At 41.5% G+C, this 24,901-nt stretch overlaps 1 protein-coding gene across 2 annotated transcripts in view; it reads left to right on the top strand.

The window, feature by feature from the left end:
- Nucleotides 1-24,901, top strand: part of RALA (RAS like proto-oncogene A) — a 78,443-nt gene that overhangs the window by 50,853 nt on the left and 2,689 nt on the right. The window contains exons 2-4 of one of the 2 annotated variants that reach the window (XM_082692675.1): nucleotides 12,782-12,934; nucleotides 14,978-15,186; nucleotides 19,833-20,007. In XM_082692675.1, coding sequence (XP_082548801.1) covers nucleotides 12,821-12,934; nucleotides 14,978-15,186; nucleotides 19,833-20,007 — 498 coding nt within the window. In that variant the 5' untranslated portion in view covers nucleotides 12,782-12,820. Of the gene's footprint in view, nucleotides 1-12,781; nucleotides 12,935-14,977; nucleotides 15,187-19,832; nucleotides 20,008-24,901 lie in introns of those variants that run through there. The other variant, XR_014301063.1, reaches the window with a different exon arrangement.

Raw genomic sequence — 24,901 nt, 5'->3', positions numbered from 1 at the left:
CTGACCACACCTCCCAGGCACCCCACTAATATCTAGGTTTGATATTATCTTATTTGAATAATTTTTAAGCTGAATCATTCAGATATGATCAATTCAGTTATTTTTTCTGGTTGCATTTTTTAACTTAGCAGAGCTTTCATAGACAATATGAAGTTCATAAACTATCAATAAGAGAAACTGTAAGAAAGAAATCAAGTCATAATGTGGTGACAAAAGACTGAGGCTAGGGTGAAAAAAAGACATTTATACTTAGGCTATACTTAGATTCTTGTTTTAAATTATTTTTTTAATTTTTTAAAAAAATTTTATTTATTTACTTGATAGAGAGAGATCACAAGTAGGCAGAGAGGCAGGCAGAGAGAGAGAGAGGAGGAAGCAGGCTCCCTGCCAAGCAGAGAGCCCGATGTAGGATTCGATCCCAGGACCCCGAGATCATGACCTGAGCCGAAGGCAGAGGCCCAACCCACTGAGCCACCCAGGCGCACCTTGTTTTAAATTATTTTGATCTGTTAAAAGATCAGTATTGACTTCCATTATTTCCCTGACTGAATCCTCCTCACCACCAACTCTCAAGCCCCCCACTGCCCCCCGCCCTCTTCGTTTCCTTACCCATGTCCATTCTAGCCAGAAAGTTGGGTGATTTGGCTTGAACTTCCCCATTCACCCTTCACAGCTAATCTGTCCCCAGACTGGTTGAGTATCTCTTGAATCCATCCACACCTTCTCCCTGGTCCACATTCAAGTCCACGTGGCCCTCTAGCCTTCCAGCCGTTCTGCCAGCCTCTGAGTCATAGTCTCTCTCTTTGGAACTCCCGGTGGGTCTCCACTGCTCTGAAGACAAAAATCTAAATTCCTGGTACATAAGGTTCTATTCCTGGCCCTTTTTACTTCTGGCTTCATCTTACTCTTTCCCTCCCGGATTTACCTCTGGTTGGCTAGTGCTTTGTCTTTTAAGTCTCAGCTCTCAGTTCCTCCTTTGTTCTAGAGAATTTTTGTTAGTTTTAACTGAGGCAAGGGCTTTACTTTTGTGCTGATATTAGTAATTTTTCTTGACTGGTGGCTGAATATTTGCTGCAGAGAAAGGTTGGATCTTCTGAAAAGATGCTTAAAAGTTGAATGTTTATATTATCCATGCTTACTCTATCAGACATCTTACAGTGCTATTTTATTCACATTAACCTTGGCTTTACAAATAGGCGGAGACCCAAGGAGATAAAATAATTCAAGCCTTTGTGATTTTAAGTCTGTGCTTTGATATCTGACATGTTTGGCAAGTCATATAAATAAATGTTATTATTCAGACAAAGCAAAATGTTAGGACATCTTTAAGTGGTTTCCAGCCACTGTGCCTTTAAAACAGTATTGCTTTCTTTAGTTCAGTCTTTATTATGATTTTGTACTCTCCTTAGTGCAGCTTGAATAATTAGAAAATATTATGTTGTTACATTTCAAAAATAAAACAGTGCCTCAAAAATTAAACTCTCTGACTTTGAATGTTGCTCATGTAGACCTTGATTGTATACTTTAAAGTGGAGGAAGACCTCTTAAGAGTTTAGGGTGACAATTACTACTAATGTCATGTTTCACCTGGACTTCCTTCCACCTTCTCTTTTTAACAGTGACAAATTAATAAGGTTTTGTTTATAAATATTCAAAACAGTAGTTTCTTTGTCATTTAATATTTGTCAAAGATTAATTGGAATTCCAAAAATATGAAACAAAAAAATGATGAATTAGACTTTGTCATAATTAAAAGCTGCTCCTCTTCAAAAAACATGTAAGGAAAATGAAAAGATAAGCCACAGACTGGGAGAAAATATTTTCTGGTAAAGGATTTTGTTCCAGAAAATATAAAGAACTCTTAAAACTCCCTGAAAAAACAAAACCCAATTTTCACAAATGGGCAAAAGATTTGAACACCAATAACATAGATGGTAGACAACCGCATGAAAAGATGCTTAACATGATTAGCTATTAGGGAAATGCAAGTTACAACCACAGTGAAATACTAGTACTCATTTATTAGACTAACAGTACCCAGACAGAAAGCAATAGAAATCTTATGTATCTTAGTGGAAATGCAGAAGGGTACAGCCACTTGGAAAACATATTTAAACACACCATGCAGTTTAGCAATCCCATTCCTAGGTATTTACCCAAGAGAGGTAGGAATTTACTTATTTATCTATAAACACACACATAAGACTTGTATGTGAATGTTTATAATTTCTTTATCCTTAACATCTTAAGTGGAAATAACCCAAATAAATGTGAATGGATAAACAAATTGTGCTATTTGCAAACAGTTGAATACCATCCAACATTACAGAAAGATGTATGCACTACTGCTACATGTAACAATATGGATATATCTCAAAAGCCATAGCTAGGTAAAAGAAACTAGGTACAAAAGGTTACATTCAATATGGACCATTAATATAACATTCTGGAAAGGTGATAGGAACTAAAGTTGGATCAGTGGTTGCCAGGGGATGGGGTCATGGGGTAAGATTGACCGCAAAGGGGTAAGAGGAACTTTGAGGGGGGAATGGAAATGTTAGGTTTCTTGACTGTAGTGGTAGTTATGTGACTCTATACTTTTATCAAAATTCACTAAAAGTGTGATTTCAGGGCACCTGGGTGGCTTAGTCGTTAAGCTTCTACCTTCTGCTCAAGTCATGATCCCAGGATCCTGGGATCAAACCCCACATCAGCTCCCTGCTCAGCGGGAAGCCTGCTTCTTCCTCTCCCACTTCCCCTGCTTGTGTTCCCTCTTTCACAGTCTCTCTCTCTCTCTCAAATAAATAAATAAAATCCTTAAAAGAAAAAGTGGGGATGATTTTATTGTATGTAAACCAAACTGCCTTTAAAGAAAAAGTTAAACTACGAACATTCTTTTACAAGTCTTTTTGTGGACGTATATCACTAGGGTAAAGCGTACAAGTAGAACTTAGGGGTCACGGGGTATGTATGTGTTTTACTTAGCTTTTGGAGAAATTGCCATTTTTCAAAATGACCACAAGCCTCACAGTCTTCTTTTTAGTAACTTCCAGAGAATGACCACTTGCTTCGCTACCATTGGAGCTTTTCCCCAGGGCAGTATCTTGTAACAAATGCAGTAAATGCAACGTTGAACAATTTTTGATGAACTTTTTGGCCAAAGAAGTATCTTTTATGAATTGTTTATGAAGGTCAAGTACTATGCCCAGTTTTTATTGGGTTGCTTATATTTTTTCCATTACTTTGTTGGAGTTACTTGTATATTCTGGATGCAAGTCCTTTGACAGACATATATGTTGTGAATATGTTTTTCGCAGGCTGTGGCTTACCATTTAGTTTTCTTAACAATCTCTTCTGATGAGCAAAAGATGTTAGTTTTGATAGGCCCAATTTTTCAGTTTTTTCTTTTGTACTTCATATGTTTTGTGTCCTCTTTAAGAAATCTTTTTCTCCTTCAGGGTCAAACGTATTTTCCTGTTTTCTGAAAACTTTATATGTTCACTTTACGTTTGGCCTGTCATACATACAAATTAGTTTTTTGGTATAGTGTGAGAAATGCATAGAGGTTCTTTTCTCCCAAGATTTATAGAGTTGTTCCAGGACTATTTGTTGAAAAGATGGTCATTTCTCCCATTTAATTGCTTTGGCCCCTTCTTTCATTATACATGCTAACAGGTTATTTGAAAAGAAATTTATGTTTTATATAATATATTTGTTAGTAGAACCACGTACTCTCTGAAATTTTCTTGTAATAGCAATTTTTCAGTTGATTCCTTTGGCCTAAATATGAAATTATATTATCAGTTAATAATGATCATTTGCTCCTTACTTCTCTTTCTGATGTCATCAGATGCTATTTCCGGAACAGTGCTAAAGGAGTGATGGTAGTGGGCATTCTTGTCTTATTCCTGACAAAAACGTTAGTGGGAATGCTTTTATTTTATCATGAAGCACAATGAGATTTTTAGGGTTTTGGTTTTAAGGTCACCAGTTTCTCTACTGTGTGAGTACTAATAAATTTCTGCTTTATTAAGTGTTTTTATAAGTAGTGGATTTTGAATTTTATCAAATATTCTAGATCCTGTGAAGGTACTAATATGATTTTTTTCAACTGTTAATATGAGGAATTACAGTGACGTCCTAAAATATAAAGCTGTTCTTGCAATATCTGGTTGGTCTCATTGGTTTACTTGGTCACTTTGGCTTATTCTTTTAATGTGCTAGATTCTATGTGGTAACATTTTTTTTATTTAGAGTTTTTGCACTGTGTTCACATAATAGGTCAGTCAATCTACAATTCCTCTAGTCTCTCTTTGTTAGGATATCATTGGTGTTAAGCTGGTCTCTGAAGAGAATGTGGAAGCTTTTTCTGGAACAGTAAATAGTATTAATAATACCTGTTTAAATTGCTGGAAAAATTATACCAGTGATATTATACCAGGGATATTATTTGTGGGTAAATAGTCTTAAAGCCCTTTCAAAAACAATAGTGTGTCTCATTTCTGTGGTCAAGTATACCCTTAACTCTTCTAAAATTGTTGATTTTTAGGGCGCCTGGGTAGCTCAGTGGGTTAAAGCCTCTGCCTTCTGCTCAGGTCAGGATCCCAGGGTCTTGGGATCGAGCCCCACATCGGGCTCTTTGCTCCTCTGTCTCTGCCTGCCTCTCTGCCTCCTTGGGATCTCTGTCTGTCAAATAAATGGATAAAATCTTAAAAATAAAAATAAAATTGTTGATTTTATACTAAATTCCTGGGTTGGTTTTGTTTTGGTTTTGTGTTTTATTGAGCAGATATTCTTTTTTTTTTCCCCCTAAAAGAGATCAGAGATCACAAATAGGCAGAGAGGCAGGCAGAGAGAAGGAAACTTCTTGGGATCGATGCGGGGCTCGATCCCAAGACCCAGGGATCATGACCTGAGCTGAAGGCAGAGGCTTAACCCACTAAGCCACCCAGGCACCCTTGAGCAGATACTCTTAATGCAGATAGGGAATGTCGTGGGTAAGTTGTTTGTATGAAGTACCTTACATTTTGAGAATTAGTCACTGATTTGCCTATAGGAACTGAACTTGAATGATCATAAACCTTTAATGGACTATTGAAATTGGAGGGCAGGTGAATGCTTCATTTAACCTCTTTATTACAAAGAATCTCTCATTAGGAGCTTTTACAGCTAGTATTTTTGTTAGACTAAAGCCTAATAGTAAGTACCTTTATTAGGAAAGTCTAAAGACAATAATGAACTCTGGAAATATGAAGATTGTTGGGATTTTTGTTTAGGGTGGGCAGGGACTGTTTGATCTCAGTATTGGAGAACTAGATTGATCGTTTGTTTTAAAGTTTAAAATAGAGAGTTTACTATTTGGATTGAAGATTTGTAGTCTGAATCTCTTTCCCTTTCTGTATGTGGTAAACTGAGTAATGGCCCACAACATCCATGACCTAATCCCTGGAATCTGTGAATGTTACTTCTGTGACAAAAGTGAGTTTACAGGTGTGATTAAGTTAAGGATCTTAAGATGGGATGCTTATTCTGGACAATCTGGGTGGACCTTAAATGTAATCATGTGTCCTTTTATGAGAGAGGTGGGGGGGGAGGGGGTTGACTACAGTAGAGGAGAATGCAATATGACCACAGAAACAGAGATTGTGTGATGCAGCCAGGGGATTTAAGTCTTTTTGCAAAGGGATTTAAGGCTGTTTAAGAGCCAAGGAAAGTCAGTCTCTAAAAGCTGGAAAAAGCAAGGAAAAGATTCTCCCCTGGAGCCTCCAGAAGGAATCTGCCCAGCTGACACCTTGATTGAACCTTAAGACTCATTTTGGATTTCTGGCAATCAGAACCATAAGACAATCAATGTGTATTGTTGAAGCCCCTGTAGGTTTGTGGTGATTTGTTACAGCAGCGCAGGAAGCCCATGCAGTGTGGCTACCCATCCACTAAACCTCAGCAGCCAGGCTTCTGCCTGTGGGGTTCAACTCCACAGCCCCAGCCCGGAAAAAGAGTGCCTTTGTGAATGGAGGAAGGCAGAGAAGAAGGGAAAGTCAGGGGATTTGTATATGACACAAGTCTTTTTGAGCATGGTATAGGTGTCTAGTTTCTGAATGAAGCAGAGAAAAACAGTAGGTTGAAAACTTGAAGCCTACCCATAACCAATAGATTCTACAGTATTATTCTAGGACATTCCTTATTAAAAATTGAACAGTAAAAAGTAGAAGATAATTGAGAAACCAAATAAACCAAACCATTTGAAATCCAAGAATGTCTGTCTCATGTGCTGAGTCGTTGAGGGGGAAAGATACGACATCTCCATGCACACCCATGGAGATGTCATATCTTAACTAAAATGTAGGTTCAGGGGCGCCTGGGTGGCTCAGTGGGTTAAGCCGCTGCCTTCGGCTCGGGTCGTGATCTCAGGGTCCTGGGATCAAGTCCCACATCGGGCAGGGAGCCTGCTTCCCTGTCTCTCTCTCTGCCTGCCTCTCCGTCTACTTGTGATTTCTCTCTGTCAAATAAATAAATAAAATCTTTAAAAAATAAAAAAATAAAATAAAATAAAATGTAGGTTCAGTCCTCCAATTCCTAGTTTGGATGAAAGTTCCAACAAGGTACTTAATTGTACTTTTGCCAAGTGAATGCGAGCAATAAACAAGCGTATATTATTATTTTATTTTGTGACTAATTTTAATTTTTTGTTTAAAACAAGTTGTATATGCACGATACAGAAATCAAAATGCAAAAAATGGTGTGCAGTAAAAACCCATTGTCGCACTCCTGTCCACTAGTGATTTCATTTCTGTCCTCACAGGCAGCCTGTGTTACCATTATTTTATATTGTTCCAGATACAGTAAACAAGTGAATTCCTAAATAAGCCTCTTCCTCATCTGTGTATGCGGTTCATACATTGTTCTACCTCTCGTTTTTTTCAGTTTAACAATATGTCGGAGCTCCCTCCCTATCACTGGGTAAAGAGCATCCTTGTGTTTTGTGGTTGGGGTTATTCCATATTTCCAGCTTGCACTCCCGCTGCAGTGAGTGGATGTGCCCGTTTCTTTCCACCAGGGGTAGATAAACTGTAAAGGCCAGAAGTAAACATTTTAGACTTGTGGCTCACATGCATTCTCTGGTGTATATTCTTGGTTTGGTTTTGTTTGATTTGTTTTGTTTACAATCCTTCAAAAACGTAAAACAATTGTGCTCAAATAGGAGGCCAACGGGCTATAGTTTGCTGAGTTTTGCAAACATATTGTTATCAGCGTGATGGGTAAAACAATGGTGTCCCAATGTAATTTATTTGTATTTTTCTTATCAGCAAAGTTGAGCATATCAGAGCCATTTACATTTTCTTTTCTGTGACTGTTCATATCTTTTGTCCATTCTCCTATGATTGTTATTTATAGTAACATTTTATATAAGGGAAATTATCTCTTTGAAATGAATTGCAAATATTTTCCTCAGTTTTATCTTTATCTCTTTACTCGTTGATTTTGTCAGGTAGAAATTGTTTTGAGTAGTAAAATTTGTCAGTTATTTGATGATGAGTGTTATGTAATACTTCATGCCTTTCCCATTCTGAGATTATCAAATGATTCTTCCAGAGTTTTTTCCCCCCTGATGCTTTTGTGATTTTTTTTTAAGATTTATTTATTTATCTGAGAGAGTGAGTGTGCACACATGAGTGGGGGGAGGGGCAAAGGGCGAGCAAATCTCAAGCAGACACCCCTTTGAGAGAGGAGCCCATGGCACAACCCTAAGATTGTGACTTGAGCTGAAATCAAGAGTCAGACGCTTAACCAACAGAGCTACCCAGGTGCCCCAGTGCTGTTGTGATTTTAATTTATCATCCAAATCTTTGATCCAGGTAGTTTATATTGGTGTGAGAAAAGATCTAACTTTATTTTTTTCCAGAAGGCTCACCAGTTGTCCCAGTACCACTTATTAAATTATCCTCCATGCTTCCCTCCACACCTCTGTTTGAAATTACGCACTAAACCATAGTATGTAGTCAGATTTATGACTGTATATTATTCTCTTCCATTGATCTATCTAGACAGGCTTTGCCTTTGAATTACAACTCACTCACTGAATTGCTCTGTGATCATATTTCATGGAGGAAATATAGATGTAGTTAGAGAAATGATCAAATCTCTCTGCAACCTTCACCTGGACCCCTGTTCTTCGCTTTAACTTACCTGTTACAAAGAAAGAGATGGCCCTCCTGCATGAGAAGTACCCTCTCTTCTATGTCATTAATTTCTGTTTTTTTTTTTTATTTTTGAAGTACAACTAACATACAGGGTTACATTAGTTTCAGGTGTACAATATAATGGTTCAACAATTCTGTAGATTACTCAGTGCTCATCACAGTAAATGCTGTCTTCATTTTTTTTTTAAAGATTTTATTTATTTCTTTGACAGAGAGATCACAAGTAGGCAGAGAGGCAGGCAGAGAGAGAGAAGGGGAAGCAGGCTCCCTGCTGAGCTGAGAGCCCGATGTGGGGCTCGATCCCAGGACCCTGAGATCATGACCTGAGCCGAAGGCAGAGGCTTAACCCACTGAGCCACCCAGGTGCCCCATGTCTTCATTTGTTTTAAAAGAGAGAATATAGGGGCTGGTGGTGAGAGTTGGAGGGAGAGGGAGAAAACCTTAAGCAGGCTCCATGCCCAGCACAGAACCAGATATGGGACTCAATCTCCAAGTGAGTTCATTTAGTTTTGTGACTTTAAATACATCTGTAAACTGAGGCACCTGGGTGGCTCAGTTGGTTAAGCCTCTGCCTTCAGCTCAGAGTTGTGAGATCGAGCCCCACATTAGGCTCTGCACTCAGTGGGGAGTCTGCTTGAGATTCTCCTTCTCTCTCTGCCCTCCCAACTCATGCATGCATGTGCTTTCTCTATCTCTCTCAAATAAATAAATAAATAAATAAATAAATAAAAATTTTAAGTGCGTCCGTAAACTAACTTTCAAATTTTTGTGCCTATCTCTACCCTCACTCCTGAATTCCAGACCAGAACATCCAATGTCCTTTTCAGTTCCCAACTGGATATCTAATACACAAGCAAAGCTTAGGATTGCTTTCCCAGACCTATTCCTTCCTTTTTCCGTGTTAGCTAGTGGTACCACCACCCATTCAGTATTTTTAGAAGATACACTTACCCTCCCTGCCTCCGCTTTTCCCCCATGTCAGCCGTTTCTCCAGAAGTATGCACATAGCATAGTAGTTGGGAGAGCCAGGTTGCCTCAGTTTGAGTCCTGACTCGGCCTTGAGCGAGTCAAGTTCTGTTATCCAGATTCTTCAGCTTTCAAATGAAATTAAGATGCTGCACATCTCACAGGACTGTTCATTCATAATCTGTGGTACCCAACTGAACTGATACGTCTGCGGTGCTCCGAGCAGTGCTGACACTAGTGAGTACCAGTAAAGATTTGTCATTGTTGTCCCCAGTACAGATAGTATTGATAGTTATGCAAGTACTAGTTAGGGGGACAAGTAGTATTACCAGTTGGGCCGCAGCTGCCGTAGGCCAAGCCTCTGACCTCTCCTGTAGGGAAGGCAGCCCCCTGTGCTCTCCACCCTTGCACCTCTACCAGCCACTCTGCACACACCCGCCAGGCTGATCTTTTTAAAGATAGAAGTGAAGTTATGTCACTGTCTTGCTTAAAAACTCTCCAGGGCTTCCCATTACAATTAAAAGTAAACTCCCAACATTTTTCCATGGCCTTCAAGGCTTTTCTCATTGGCCTCTTTTACCTCTCGGTCTCACCTCCTGTTACCCTCCCCACTCTTACTCCCAAGGCTCCATCCCTTCTGGACTTCACTTGGTCCCTAAAATGTACCAAACTCTCCCATTTTTAGGTCTTTGCATTTGTCATTTGTCTGGAATGCTCTTCCCTCAGAGCTGTCTGGTTCTCTCTTAAAATTCAGGTCTCAGCTCAAATGCCATCTCCTCAAAGGAGTCATCCTTGACTGTCCTGGTTAAACTAGCCCCGTGCCCGTCATCTTCTGTGTTGCACTCAGCACTGTGGAATTTTCTTATTTGCATATGTGTTTGTTATAAGTTCTAGGTAGGCAAGGGCTTCAGCTTTTTACCATCAAAACAACATCTGGGCTAGGGATTGGGAGCTAAATTGTGGAATGCCAAGTTTTTGAACTGGGGAGAGTGGAGTGTCTCCTCGATGGAAGCTTCTCATCCTGCATAGCCTCTTGAACGTATGAGACGTGCAGCTCCTAGTTATTAGGGACTGATTGCACTTTGGAAGAATGTCTTTGGGAATCTGCTTTTTTTACATCTACATCACAATTATTTTATAATATTTAAATTTTACATATGTGTATTTTTGAAATAAATACAATGTAGTTATTTAAATTACGTATTTACAAATATTTAAACAGTATTTTAAATTGCTCTGGAAGGAAAAGTCTTCTAACCCAGTTGCTATAGCTGCTAAATGTTTTGCTTTCAAAACACACACACACACAGCTTGTAGAGTAGACTTAACTGTTTTAAAAATAAGACAGTAGTTAGATAGTCATGAAGTGATTACATCTACCAGCAAGTAAGGATCATAATGGTAAGAAGTCATTTCCTGATTCACCTAGGAACACCAACAGCATTGTGTTCCATAAACTGCGTAGGCTGGGAAGACTTCAGGCTTTTAGTTCCTTATCTGCAATATGCTGTTATTTTTCACTGTTTCTGAGGAATGATAGTCATTCACACTCTAATGATCATGTCCTTAGTACCCAGAAAAGGGGGGGACTCAATTCTTGTTTGTTGAGTTGATCCAATTGCTAGCCTCCAAGTATGGATTCTTTGCAGTGCAAATTGCTTCTGCTAAAATGTTTATGATACACACTAAGAACAGGATCAGAAATTGCATATACAGTGTCAGCTCAAGGTATGCTCCATACAGTTTGAAACCAGTCTCAAAGTACAACATGTTCATGTTGTTAAATGGATAGTAAGATTATGGGAGGTTGTGTTTTGTTTTGTTCTGTTTTGTTTTGTTTTTCTCCTTAAGACTTTTCTGTTTGAGGGAGCTCATGGGTGGCTCAAGTGTGGGACTCTTGGTTTTGGCTCAGGTCATGACCTTGTGGGTCTGAGACTGAGCCCCTTGTGGGGTTCTGCACTCAGCATGGAGTCTCTCCTTCTGCCCCTCCTCCCCACTCATTTGCGCACTCTTTCTTTCTCCGTCCCTGTACAATAAATAAACAAATCTTTTTTAAAAAAAAAGAAAAGAAAGAAAGACTTTTCTGTTTGGGCAAATAGTCATATGGGTGTGATTTCTGGATGCAGCTGAGAATTGCCCAACTCTTGGGTGCCTGTAAGCTAGTGGATGAGGCACAGACCCCCAGCAGACTGGCCTTGCCCAGACTTGTGGTCGGATCTCTAGTAGCAATGACCACTTCATACCAGTACTGTCTAAATCACTCCCTACAGTTGTCAGTCTGAGAACATTTATTTGTTCATTAAACATGTTTGTACCAAATGGCTGATTTTGCCAAATTGTATTACTCACGTCAGGTGTAGAGTAAGGCAGGTAGACATGGCTCCCAGCACTCGAGTTGTTTCTGGTGTATTAGGGAAGAAGACCCCAAAGAAGCAGCTAACACATTCAGGCAGTTTCAACCAGGAATAATGGTTATGAGGGAAAGTATCACAGATGCTGTAGGAGAACACAGGGCAGGGGAGAGCTGAGAGTTTCAGGTAAGGCTGAGACCCCAACTGGAATCCAGATGCAGGATACTGCATGGCGAGGGCCAGGATACCTGAAGAACCGAGGGAGGCCAGTGGGGATCTGGTGCAGCCGAGGTGGGGGACACTGGCACGGAACGGGAAGGCAGGCAGGAGACGGTGTGGCCCTGCAAGCTGCAATTTGGGAAAGCCGTACGGTAACCAAAAGCAGTCAGAGGACGCTGAGAAGGAAGGGTAGCAGCAGTCCCCTGGAACACTGAAAAACAAAAAGGCTTCTGGCTTGGGCTGCACACAACACAGGCTGTTGGTTGTGACCTCATGGCCTCTTTCTCTAAGGCGGGGTGCTGGTGCCATTAGCATAGAGCAGCAGCCAGCTTCTGGAGGAACCTGGTCCTCCCACCCTGAGCACAGACGGACAGGTAGTACACAAATGCATGTTCTGGAGAAAGCGGGGGCACGCTGGATCCAGCTATGTAAATTACATCTACTCCATGGCGTCCCTTGGGAGGTGTGATACACAGTATCGGAGTCTATCTGTAATTCTGCTACCAAGTTACTGGGATGAGATTCCTTCATTTATAAACTGATAGGGAGTAAGCCTTTCAGTCGGCAACCTTTTTTTTTTTTTTTTTTGCAGGCAAGATGGGAGGGGAGTCAGTTTCTTACTAGAATTAGAAGAAACATCTCTTCTAATTATTGTCAGTAAAGGTTAACATGAGAACAAAGTGATTGTTTGGCATGTTTTCATAGTCTGTGATTATGCTCTAATACCTGCAGTACTCCATTATTGTCAGCATGTGGTTGCACTGGGAAATTTTCATTGTGGGTCGCAGCTCATTACTAAAAACGAGCTGTTCTAGGAGAAATGCCCTTGACTCATATACTTGTTGTATTGTCATGGTGTTCCCTGATAAGTGCTTCTTCCTCTAAATGAGCATACTTCATTTGCCATCTGTTTCAAATCACCACAGTGATTTCATGAAAATGAAAACTAGTATCTTGAAGCCCAAGGACACTGTATCTCTTCCCTACACTTGCAATTCTGAAGAAGAATGTACTGAACTTTGCTTATTTTTTCATCCTTTCTAGATTCTTCTTACTCCTTTGCTACAAACTCTGTGACACAAGATGGCTGCAAACAAGCCCAAGGGTCAGAATTCTTTGGCCCTACACAAAGTCATCATGGTGGGCAGTGGTGGTGTGGGCAAGTCTGCTCTGACCCTACAGTTCATGTACGATGAGGTGAGTACCCGTTTTATAATGGATAGCAAACTTTGGGTTTAGAGAGGATATCTATGGCTTTGTTTTGGTGCTATTTTAAGTATATCCCTGAATCCTTGAAAGCTACTAAACTTTTTTTTTCCCATTTTTCAGTTCAGAGCCAACATTTATACACATCCTGATTTAATAAGTCAATAACTCAAGAGGCTTAAAAACGTTATATTTTAAAAACAAATCAAACCTGGAAGAAGTACCTCCTTTAAAGCGATCTAACTTTGGCTTTTTCGTTTTAAGTGTTTAATGGAGGTTCCCATCTTGAATTAATGGAACTGGTAGATATAGTACCTAATTGAGACTTAAAGTTGACGTAATAAGGTGTCCTGTGATAATAATAGTAATACTAATAAAACAATTCTAATAATAGTGGAAAAATTAGTTGTAGTATTTGGCATGGCACTACACTCACCATTAGGTAAAGGCTGTGTCCCTAAAATTCTGAGAAGGCTACAGATTTGTGTGCCTGTATGTATATCAGACTTGACTGCGTCAGAGTTAAGGTCTCAGCCCACATACAGCAGTATATTCTTTCCCTAGAAGATTCTTATCAAGCTTAAATGATTTAAGAGTTGAAAATCCAGTTGAAGCATTTATCCTCAACTCTTCCTTCCAGAGCAGCAAGGTTATATGTTTCTCTTTCTTACTTAATCCTCATAACAACCTGCACGGTATGGTAGTATCCCCATTTTACAGATGAGAAAACAGAACCTCAGAGAGATTTCTCAACCTGCCCCAGAGGAGTGATCTCCATTGAGAAACAGAGCCCGAAGCCTAGTCCCCTCTAACAGCAGACCCTGCAGGTCCTTACCCCCCAGATGCTGCTCATAGCGTCTGTCACACCCGCAAACAGCTTAAATCCAGCTGTTATCTTGCTCATTGGGGACCATAACAAAGAAGTTGAACTTGCTGATTTATCTGTTCAATCTGTTTTCTATACTATTCATTTTAATAGCTAGTCTTTCAAACTAATAGCTAAATCCAGCCCCTTAACAGTAAGGAGGAGGTCAAAGGTAGGACTAGTCACATACCTGACATTTGATAAATGGTTAAGCTTTCACTTAGTATTCAACAATAGTAATATTCACAGTAGTATCTGATATGATATCTGAATATTTATATTTGTTAAATCTTCATAAATACTGAATACTTATAAAAATAAGCATGAAAATATAGAATGTTCTGTAGCCTTTATAGTTACAAATACACTGTGTTCATTTTTTAAATAATTATGTATTGAATATCTTGTGTATCAGGCACTGTTCTAAGCTCTGGAAGCTACAGTGATGAGTAGAATAGTCAAGGTCCCTCCTCTCAGGGTTGTATTCTCATAGGGGAATATAGATATTGAGCAAATAAACAAGAAAATATCAGATATTGAAAATATTTATAGGAGCTAATAAAAAAAAAACCTGCAAAAGTATGTATGTATACATAGACACATGCTAACAGTGATACACTGATCAAAAATACCAAGGTGAGATTTACAGAGTTGAAGATAGATGTGGGAACGTAAAGTTGTTTAATTTTATTATTTTAAAAAGCAGACATTTAGAGAACGGTCTCAAAAGTCTGTGCTTTGCCATTATACTGAGTAGTATAAGCCACTTTATTGACTTGGTTCATTTTAGAGAAGAGATCTCATAATAGCTTTCAGTGCTCACCTCAATATTGACTCACTTTCAAGTGATTTCCACAATTCCGGCATGAAAATTTTTATTTATAGTCACACTGAAAGGAGTTTTTAGATATTTGATTGAACAGATGTATAATCGTTTTTGCAGTTATGGTGTTTTCAGGAAGAAAAAGGCCTGGCTCTCAAGCTGTAAACACTCTAGACGTACTCCTTAAACCCTTGCTTTTTGCAAAAGTAGAAGCCACTGAATTATCTAACATGAAAATGTGAATTAACGTAGTGTTAACCATTGAGGAACATGGAAGGAAGAGTGCATGGGACCTCTCTGTACTGTTTTGGCAACTTCACATGAATCTGTATCTCATCTTTTCTAGTTTGTGGAGGACTATGAGCCTACCAAAGCAGACAGCTATCGGAAGAAGGTAGTGCTGGATGGGGAGGAAGTGCAGATCGATATCTTGGATACAGCTGGGCAGGAGGATTATGCTGCAATTAGAGACAACTACTTTCGGAGCGGGGAGGGCTTCCTCTGTGTCTTCTCTATTACAGAAATGGAATCCTTTGCAGCCACAGCCGACTTCAGGTATGGCGGGGACTGAGGCCTTCGCACTTTGTGCACAGTAGTGTCTTCCCCCGAAACAGGCGGACAGCTAGAGGTAGTTATTTGTCAGTCTTTCGCTCTGCTGTGATCGTGTTTACTCCCTCTTCGATGGCGGTCTATGACCCCGTCCCCAGTGTACGGACACTCAGATAACCCGTACACCTTTCTGCTGTATTACCGCTGTCCCGGTGCCGCCTGCACTGGGGCGTGTCACTGTGACAGCCTCAGTACCTGTTCCTGCAGTATTTCTCTCTGAAATAGAATATTGTTGCTGCCATCAGAGTTGACATTGGCTCATGTCATGGAGCTCTGCCCCAGATTTTAGATCTTTCAGTGTTGGTCACCGGTGTCCCGCGCCTGTGTAATGCTCAGTGGGCTCAGCGCCATCCTCCTCACGACACAGATGCCAGACAGCACACGCTGATTTTTTTAATAGAAATAAAAATACTATAGATTGGCATACGAGGTTGTGTTATATATTTTTTATATCTTATTTACTATTTGCTTAATCAAAATCTGTCAGCCATTTGGTTTGCAGGGGGCTGGCTGGTGAAGGGGAGAGAAGTTCTGAGAGATCTACAGCATAAAGAAGTTCTTGAGTAGTCTCATATCCTATATGCATAATCAAAAGTATTCTTTGTGGGGGTAAAGATTTTATTTATTTATTTTAGAGAGAGTGAGCAGGGCTCAGTCCCACCACCCCAGGTTCATGACCTGAGCCAAAACCAACAGACACTCAACCCACCGAGCCACCCAGGTATCCCCAAAAGTATTCTTTAATTATATCTTTTTTATTTCTGTGTTACAAGTTTGCCTTGGTATGAGGGACACAAAAGGAACACATAGTGTATCCTCTATTTTCGAGATTCATACAGCCTAGTTGAAAAAGGGGTGAAACCAAGAGCAAGTTGGTGACAATGTAGGAGATGTGGGCAGTGATCATTGCAGGGACCCAGGAGAGGAGAGAAGCCCAGAGGCCTTCACGAGATAGCTGAGCCTGAAAAATAAGGATTTCCACCGATGAGGAAAGTTTTCCGGGGGTTGAGCAAAAACTGAACCTGGGCTTGTATACCTCAGCCTATATAAAGCTTGCTTTTCATGTACACTTGAAAGTCTCAAGAACTTAAAGGAATCTAAGAGAGCATTCTTTGCAAAAAAACATGTCATTGAGAAACTTTTAAAATGCAGATTAAGGGGGCACCTGGGTGGCTCAGTTGGTTAAGTTTCTGACTTCTGCTCAGGCCATGATCCCAGGGTCCTGGGATCGAGCCCTGTAATCGGGCTTCCTGCTCATGGGGAACTTGCTTCTCCCTCTGCCGGCTGCTCCCCCTGCTTGTGCTCTCTCTCACTCTTAAATAAATAAAGAAATAAAATGCAGATTAATTTATAAAATTAACTTTGTTGGCCTCTCTAAGGTAGGAGTTTTGTATGTGGTAAAGTGCTTGCGACAGTGCCGCCAGCACACTTACTACACTCTTAGAGTCAGCTTGATGTGCCTGTGTTTTTCCTGAGGAGGGGAAAACTCTTGAGAGCAGGACCCATTTCTCACCTGTCCAAGTATCCCTAATGCCCGTATTTGGCACGGTTCCTGGCGTGTATCATACAGGGCCTGCTCAGTAAACATTTGATACAAGTGTTAGGAAACTCTCTCTCTCTCTTTTTTTTTTTTTTTTTTTTGTTCTCACTTTTCTTGTGTCAAAAATGAAGAAATTGGACCAGTTTGTGAAGGTACTTTGCTATTCCAAAATTCTATAACAGCCTCTAACACTCTATTTAAAGTAAAATGTGTCTGAAGATTGTAGACGTAACATTGCCTTTCTCTGACATCCAGGAAAGTAGCTCATTCAAACCAAACTAATTAACTTAAGGATATTGTCCTCTCACCCCTGAACCCAGTAAGTCCAGGCTTTCCGTGGCCACATTTCTGATACAGTGATTAATGCTATCACTGCACTTTCTCTGTTGTTCTTCCTGAAGGAGGGATTCAGAGTGCCTTAGTAGGTGTTTATTAAAAGATAAACTAATGACTGTATATACTTATACACATATGACCAGAAGTACCAGAGTCCTGAAAACCAGTGTCAGTCCCTGCCGGGTAGTGAGACAGGTGGTAAGTCTATTGTCGTGAACATCTTAGTTGAGACTAGATCACAGAAGAAGCTTTTAGATCTTTCAGTGCTAAGAAGGTACCAGCACATTTGTTGTTGCGGGAAAATGATGATAGCTGGCCAGTATCTTCTTCACAAGCACATCAGAAATGGGACAGTAGTGATGGCGAGCGTGGACGTGCGCCTTGCAAGAGGTCGCGTGCGTGGTGGGAAACACCCAGCCCTCCAGTCCTGTACAGCTCAGCATGTGTCCCCCAGTTACTATGCCCTAGTGACCTCGTTCCTTCCTCCATGGGGTGCTTAAGGTAAGAACGGATCCCCAAAAGATGGAGGTGACTGTGTAGTCCATAGTCCGTTCATGCTAGAAACTAGGAATTAGGGTCCAGAGAGCTGCCCGCATACACGGAGTCTGCTCAGGTGTTGACGACTTCAACAATCAGGTGAATGAAGGAATACTAAAAGTGACCCTGCCCAGTACTCAGCAGCGCTCACCACACACCAGGCACTGCTCTGAGCATCAACAACATGCGCTAGATACTAGAGAATTTCATAGACTCGAAGACACACATTTTTTGCATTTTATCATCCCTCAAAATCGGGGCCATGTCCTGTAGGAGGACAGCCTACAGTTGTTAAGTGGCAGTGGCTTTTTCTCTGCGGTGCATAACATATTTGTGTGCAGTTAGTGGCACTGAAAGCCCGTGGCCCATGGGGAATACTCAGTAAATGGCTCGCCGTGGTGGTGGTGGTGGTGGTGGCAGCAGTGGTATTCAGGCAACACTGCCGAGGAAGCCCAGTGTAGACAAATCTGAGGTTAAGATTGGCGAAGATGCCTATTCCATCTCAAACATCGTGATAGATCCCTGCAGTCAGTGTCCTCAGCTGACCTGCCATTCTAATCACCCCTTTAACTTTCTCATTTTCTTTTAGTCTAAATTACCATTCCTGGGGCGCCTGGGTGGCTCAGTGGGTTAAAGCCTCTGCCTTCGGCTCAGGTCATGATCCTAGGGTCCTGGGATCGAGCCCCGCGTCGGGCTCTCCGCTCAGCAGGGAGCCTGCTTCCCTCTCTCTCTGCCTGCCTCTCTGCCTGCTTGTGATCTCTGCCTGTCAAATAAATAATAAATTAAAATAAAATAAAATAAATTACTGTTCCTGTAGTTTCAGTGTCTCTTTGTTTCAAAGGAGAGGCATCAGAAGGGTAGCAAGAGAATGATTATTTTAGAAGAAAACTTATTTCTCCAGTAGAGTACTAGTAATCGTTAAGAACAGCTTGCCTTTGTTGAGCATTTCCTGTGTGTCAGACCCAGTTACATTTCATCCTCTCAGCAACTGTTCTGTTGTGAGCCTCATTTTATACACAAGGAGACTGAGGCAGAGAAGTACTCATTGCTTGGAGGCACGTGATTAGGAGGAACAGAGAGCCATCATACCTTTAAAATTGGTGATGGCGGGGCGCCTGGATGGCTCAGTGGGTTAAAGCTTCTGCCTTCGGCCCAGGTTATGATCTCAGGGTCTTGGAATTGAACCCCACATTGGGCTGTCTGCTCAGCGGGGAGCCTGCTTCCCCTCATCTCTCTCTGCCTGCCTCTCTGCCTACTTGTGATCTCTGTCAAATAAATAAACAAAATCTAAAAAAAATAAAAATAAAATAAAATTGGTGGTGGCATATAACTTCTCTCTGAACACCAAAATCTATACTCAAGAGATGTCTGGCCTGGGTGGGGCTTTTAAAAACATTCAGTGGGACCATTGATATGAGGTTAATAAGAATGGCACTCTCTCCCTCTGTGGTCCTCCTCCCCAAATCCCATGACCCCAGTTTAATCACACGAGAAAAACGTCAGACAAATCCCAGTTGAGAGATTTTCTACAAATGAGCTGACCAGCAAACCTCAGAACTGTCAGGGTCATCAAAAACAAGGCAAGTCTGGGAACTGTCAGAGCCGCTCTAAGGAGAGTTGATGACTAAATGTTGCATGGGATCCTGGACAGGATCCTGGGACAGGAAAAGGACATTAGGTAAAAACGAAGAACATCTGAATAAGATTTGGACTTCAGTTAATAAAGACGGATCAAGATTGGCTTATTAGTTGTGATAAATGCACACACCAGCGTAAGATGTTACCAGTAGGGGACACTGGGTGCAGAGAGTACGGGAACTCTGTATCCTCTTCACAACTTCTCTGCACATCTAAAACCACCCTTCTCGTAAGTTTATTTTTAAAAAAGCAGCAAGAGGAGGAAGTTGCTTCTGACACTTCCATTTTGTACCTCCACTGCCATTTTATACTCCCTTCTCTGATGTAGTCTTCCTTTATCCAAGAAGTGAGTATGTAATGCAAGTGATTGATGATAAAATGAGGAGGATGTGATGCTCATTTCCCATCATGCAATGAATGAGCTCATTGTTATTGTAAAGAATCCTGTGAATCAATGCTCATTGCAGCTGGTGTTTGTTGTTTTGTTGGTCAGACACAGGGGGGTAATATTAATATTTCTTTCTCATTTCCTCTTATCTAGGGAGCAGATTCTAAGAGTAAAAGAAGATGAGAACGTTCCATTTCTGCTGGTTGGTAACAAATCAGATTTAGAAGATAAAAGGCAGGTTTCCGTAGAAGAGGCAAAAACCAGAGCTGACCAGTGGAATGTCAACTATGTGGAAACATCTGCTAAAACTCGAGCTAATGTTGACAAGGTAAAGGGCGGCCCTCCTTATAGCTACATCGTGTTAACAAGTTGATTTGCTCCAACTCAGCTCCATTGTGTCTAGAGATTTGTGACACTTGCAGATTGTGATATAGTATGTGCTGATTCTCATCCGCCCTGAGTGCTCAAACACGGCCTGTTAGGAATTTCTTCCTTCACCTTGTCCTCGGAAACACGAAACACCACTTTTTTTCTAGCACTGACGGGATTTCTGACCTGAATCCCTGCCCTTTTTAAATTTTTCTGTTTCTTATCGTGATGGGCTGGGTAGTTTAGAAGGCATGGCGTAAGTCCTCCGAGCTGACACCCCAGCCCCACGTAGGTTCACTCCCAAGACAAAGGAGCCGCAGGCCAGAGGACTTTGAAATCTTTTACTGCACCTACATTCCCCACCCTCAACCTCTTTTCTCCTCTCTGTCCTCTTCTGTATCTTCCCCCTTTGTTCAGGTGGCCCTTCTCTGAGTCCAGGTGAGGAACACCCTTGCCTCCTTTCTAGGAGCCGGCCCAGGTGCATTATCTCATCCTGCTGCCAGAGACCATCATCTTCAGTGTTCAGGGGGGCTGTCCGCTGGGCCAGGGCATGGGCTCCCTGAGCCCCCACGTGGGGCCTTTGCCTGATGCCAAGCATCTAGGCTCTACCGAGTGCCTCTTGAACTCTAATGGGCAGAATCGTCTGTGAAACTTGATGAACACAGATTCCTACGTCTGACCCCCAGAGATTTTGATTCGTTTGCTGTGGGTTGAACTTGAGAATTTGCATTTCCACTAAGCTCCCCTGCAGTGCGGACTGTGGCCCGGGGACCATACTTCAAGTAACACCGTTTCTAGGTGGCCTCAAGTTTAAGTGAGCTGGTCTGATTGTGCCTGTAGATTTATAACACTGATCCAGAAATCATTAAGTTAAAAAAAAAAAAAATTAGGGATCCTTAAAAAAAGAAAAATTAGAAATTTGTTCTGTTCAGTTTCTGTGGGCCTGATGACAATGTTGTCATACTGTCTTAAGCCAATTAGGTTTTTTTGGTCATGTGGTCAGATTCCCATAGGCCCAAGATATCTGTACAAAATGGGTGTTACAAGATTTCTACTTAGTATACCAGTTTTCTCTAAAGCTACGGCAAATGTATTTAAACTGGTAATGAAAATATGTCTTAAAGTTCAATGTGTTTGGAGTTTTGAGAGGCAACATTGGATATTATCATTATGTGTGTTTTGGGGTTCCTACTAATTGACGTCTTGAGCAGGCTATAGAGCACACTCTAAAGCCTATTTAAACTGAGGAAAGTCGTGAGAGGAGGTGACCAGTAACCATCCAAGCCACAGAGCTGTCATTCTAACAGTCCCTGTGCTGTCATCTGCTGGTGTGAATTTTTTTGCCATATGCTTGTATTGTCAAGCATAGGGCTTGCTCTGGCTGTGTAACACAAACTGTACCCCCAGAATTTATGGATGAAAACAACCATTTCTTACGCTCCTTTAATCTCTGGGCCAAGAATCTGGACAGCTCACGGGGGAGATGGTTTGTCTCTGCTCCATCATGTCTGGTGCCTGCGCTGAAAAGCTTCAAGTCCGAAAATGGGAAGCGGCTCAGCTTAGGTACTAAATACCATTCGCACATGTCTGATTCAGCCAGTCCATGCTGGCTGTTGTCCAGGGACACCTCGGTTCCGCACCATGTGACCTCTTCCAGGTGTCCTCCTTCAGGCTTCCTTCTGGCAGGGAGGCAGGGTAAGTGCCAAGGGCCAGCGTCACAAGAGAAGAAGAACCAGGCAGAAACCACATCACCTTCTCTGGCCTGGCCACGGAAGTTACACAGCCTTAATTTCAACTTCGTTCTCTTGGCCAGAGTATAGTCCCAGAGTCCCAGCCCGGGTCAGAAGGGAGGGAAATCGACTCCACCTCTTGATGGAGAGTGGCAAGATGCCCGAAGAAAGCAGGGAGTATTGCTGTGGCCGGTGTGGGAACATGTGGTCTGTAGTCAACGGTCACCTCTCCAAAGCAAAACGAGATGAAATGTGGCGGCTTGTACACCAGGGTAGAAGTTCCAGCTAACGCTCTCACTGTGTATGCTGCTACACCCTGAGCGGAGCGTGTGCCGTGCCGCATAAAACACCTCAGTGGTTACATAGAAGTAACTTGCTGCAACTTACTCAGTTTCTAGTAATAGAAACTGCTGAGGAAATGATGTTAGTAGTTAAAAGAGCTCATATTCAGTCGTGTTTATAAGACGCAGGCACTATAGCCAGCACTAGCCATGCATCTTTAACCAAGTAAAGCAGAAGCACTCTTTTCATGCTCACTTTTGAGATGAGGAAACTGAGATGTGGAGAGATTACATACCTGAGTTGAGTTCAGAAGGCCTGTGATGGCAGCTGCTGGCCCTGGGTGTGGCCGGCTCTGGAGCCCACGTCATCTCCCTCTTCTACTCCACACGATGGTGGGAGCCCCTAAGGTATCCCCCAGGTGTATGTTACCCTCTGTGGGAGCCACGTACAGGTTTCCTGGGGTCATGAGTGTCTCCTTCTATTATATTGGGAAGTATCTTGTTTTGTCACAGGAAACAAATCCTAGCTCCCCTACAAGACAGTAAGGGCTCATGCCGTGCCCTCCTCTGGCTTCCACATAGACCACTGCGAAGAAGTTTCGAAGAGGCAGATTTTGAATCCACTCTGTGAAAAGCTTCATGACCATCTGAGTGGTCGAGCAGGGGCCTTGCCCGTCACAGAGGCCACGCCTGTCACAGAGGACACCTGGCAGTCCTGCTCACGGACTCACTGGGTGCTGGTTCTTCCTCACAACCTCGTTAGCAGCCTTCCAGCTGAACGCTCTCACTCTTCAAGCGTAACTCCAAGGTTGCTCCTAATTTTTAAGGAACATCTTGAAGGAATAGGAAGAGGTTGAGCAAGTAGATGTCAAAACAGGATGATTTATTACATGAAAAGAGCCAAGTTTATGTTGGGGAGAGAATTTTAGTAGAAATGTACTGTGTTTTTAATTTTTTTTTTTTCATTAAAAACCTGGATATATGCTTATTGTATAAAGAAAAATGTGTAGTAAGGAGAAAAAGGGAGTCACTCCTCACCCAGGTTCCACTTCACTCCCCTTCCGATGAGGTAACCACTGCTAACTCAGGTGTCTTTCCAGATGTTTATCCGCATTTAAAGACTATATAGAGTCTAAGGGAAGACTTGTGTTTGCTTGTGTTTCCCCTGTATACATAGGACTTTTACAGTGCATATATAGTATATTTATGTATATATATATAATGTATATATAGTGTATATATACAGTATATACATAATGCATGTATACATTGTGTATACACACACACACACACACACACACGGTATTTCTGTGTATGTAGATATGCATTTCTGTAGTTTGCTTTCTAAATTTTATAACGGGCACATGGGTGGCACAATCGGTTGAGCATCCACCTCTTGACTTTCACTCAGGTCATGATTTCAGGGTCGTGAGATCAAGTGCCTGGCATGGAACTTACATAAATAAAAAAATTGAACCTTCTTCTGGAGTGCATTCCATAGTGATATATCTGCATCAGAAGGCTGCAGGGGCATTTTCTGATGTTACATGCAGCTAGTTTGGAAGCTTCCTGCCTCGGCAGGCCAGCTGTAGACTCGAAGGGCAGGTGTTCCGAAATCACCCCAGGGAAGCCGAGGTGCATCAGTTGGGGGCAGAGACCTCTGGCGTCTGTGTCACCTGTCTGTTTCAGTCTCCTGAATTCTCTGTGGGTTTTCTCTGCTCAGTTTTTCCCTTTTCTAACCATTTGTACCCCTTTGTGTGTTGGTCCTGTGTCCTTTTGACTTAAGCCATTAGTCTCTAATCACTTCCTTGCCTTTTTTTTTTTTTTTAATAGCTTCCTTGCTTTCTGACTCACTTTCTGTTTCTTACTCCAGATCAGGGATCAGCCATTTATCTAAGGAACATGGTTCCCCTGGGAGGAATGGTATTTAGCAGCCATAGCCTGAGGATGGATGTGCTCACAGCTGTTGCCTTGTCTTTGCTTCGTGGCCTCCCTTGAAGTGCTGGGAAATATGTAGTAAAGAAAACAAATCATGAGAGCATACTGTTACTCCTAATTCAGTTTTAGCATTCAGGACTTTCTGCTTCTTTGACTTTATGTTCGTATCTTCTCTCTTACACTGTCCTGCAACCCGCTGTACAAGATTGTTCCAAGTCAGCAATGCCGCCGTTGCTGTGAACAGCTAAATTACAAAGTGAAGTTCTAGATTTGTCTTTTTTTTAAATTTGTTGAGTTTTTTTTTATTTTTATTCTTAGCTTCTATTCTGAGATTTATATTCTGTATGCCGTGTTTTAAAGTCTCCTGAATTCTCTCCTCTGTTTGATTATGTCACCAACTCTCTGTGTAGCTCGCCTTAAAGTGTTTTAGTTTGATTTCCAGTTTTCAGCAGCTGCTTTTTTGTGTTTAATTCCATTTTTTAATATGTAAAACATTTACCGTTCCAAAGTTGAAGTTGTACCGTGAAGTATATTCACAGATGCCTCACTGTTCTGTGTCCCCTGTTCCCTTCATCCTGAAAATAATAGCAGCGTTTGGTTTATCCTTCCGTTGTTTCTGTTTCACATGCAGGCAAACCCACGTAACTCCTGCAGGAAGCTCTCTGCATGAGCTTTACAGCACCTCGCTTTTTCAGTTAGCCTTTCCTTCAGAGAGCTAGAGGCACGCCGGCCACCACGTAACATACATTTGTTTACTTTGCACCTTCGCAATGTACAGGCCAACTAGAATTTTTGAAATCTTTATATTCAGCTGAGTTCTTAATATGTCGGTGTGGTGTCACTTCTTATTTCATGCTTATGAGAAAAATAAACAAAACCAAAGTAATAACTGAATTTTTTTAAT

This window comes from Mustela nivalis (assembly GCF_964662115.1).
Source record: "Mustela nivalis genome assembly, chromosome: 12".
Taxonomy (NCBI): domain Eukaryota; kingdom Metazoa; phylum Chordata; class Mammalia; order Carnivora; family Mustelidae; genus Mustela; species Mustela nivalis.
The sequence above is the reverse complement of the archived record's forward strand: the minus strand, read 5'-3'. Positions and strand labels throughout refer to the sequence as shown.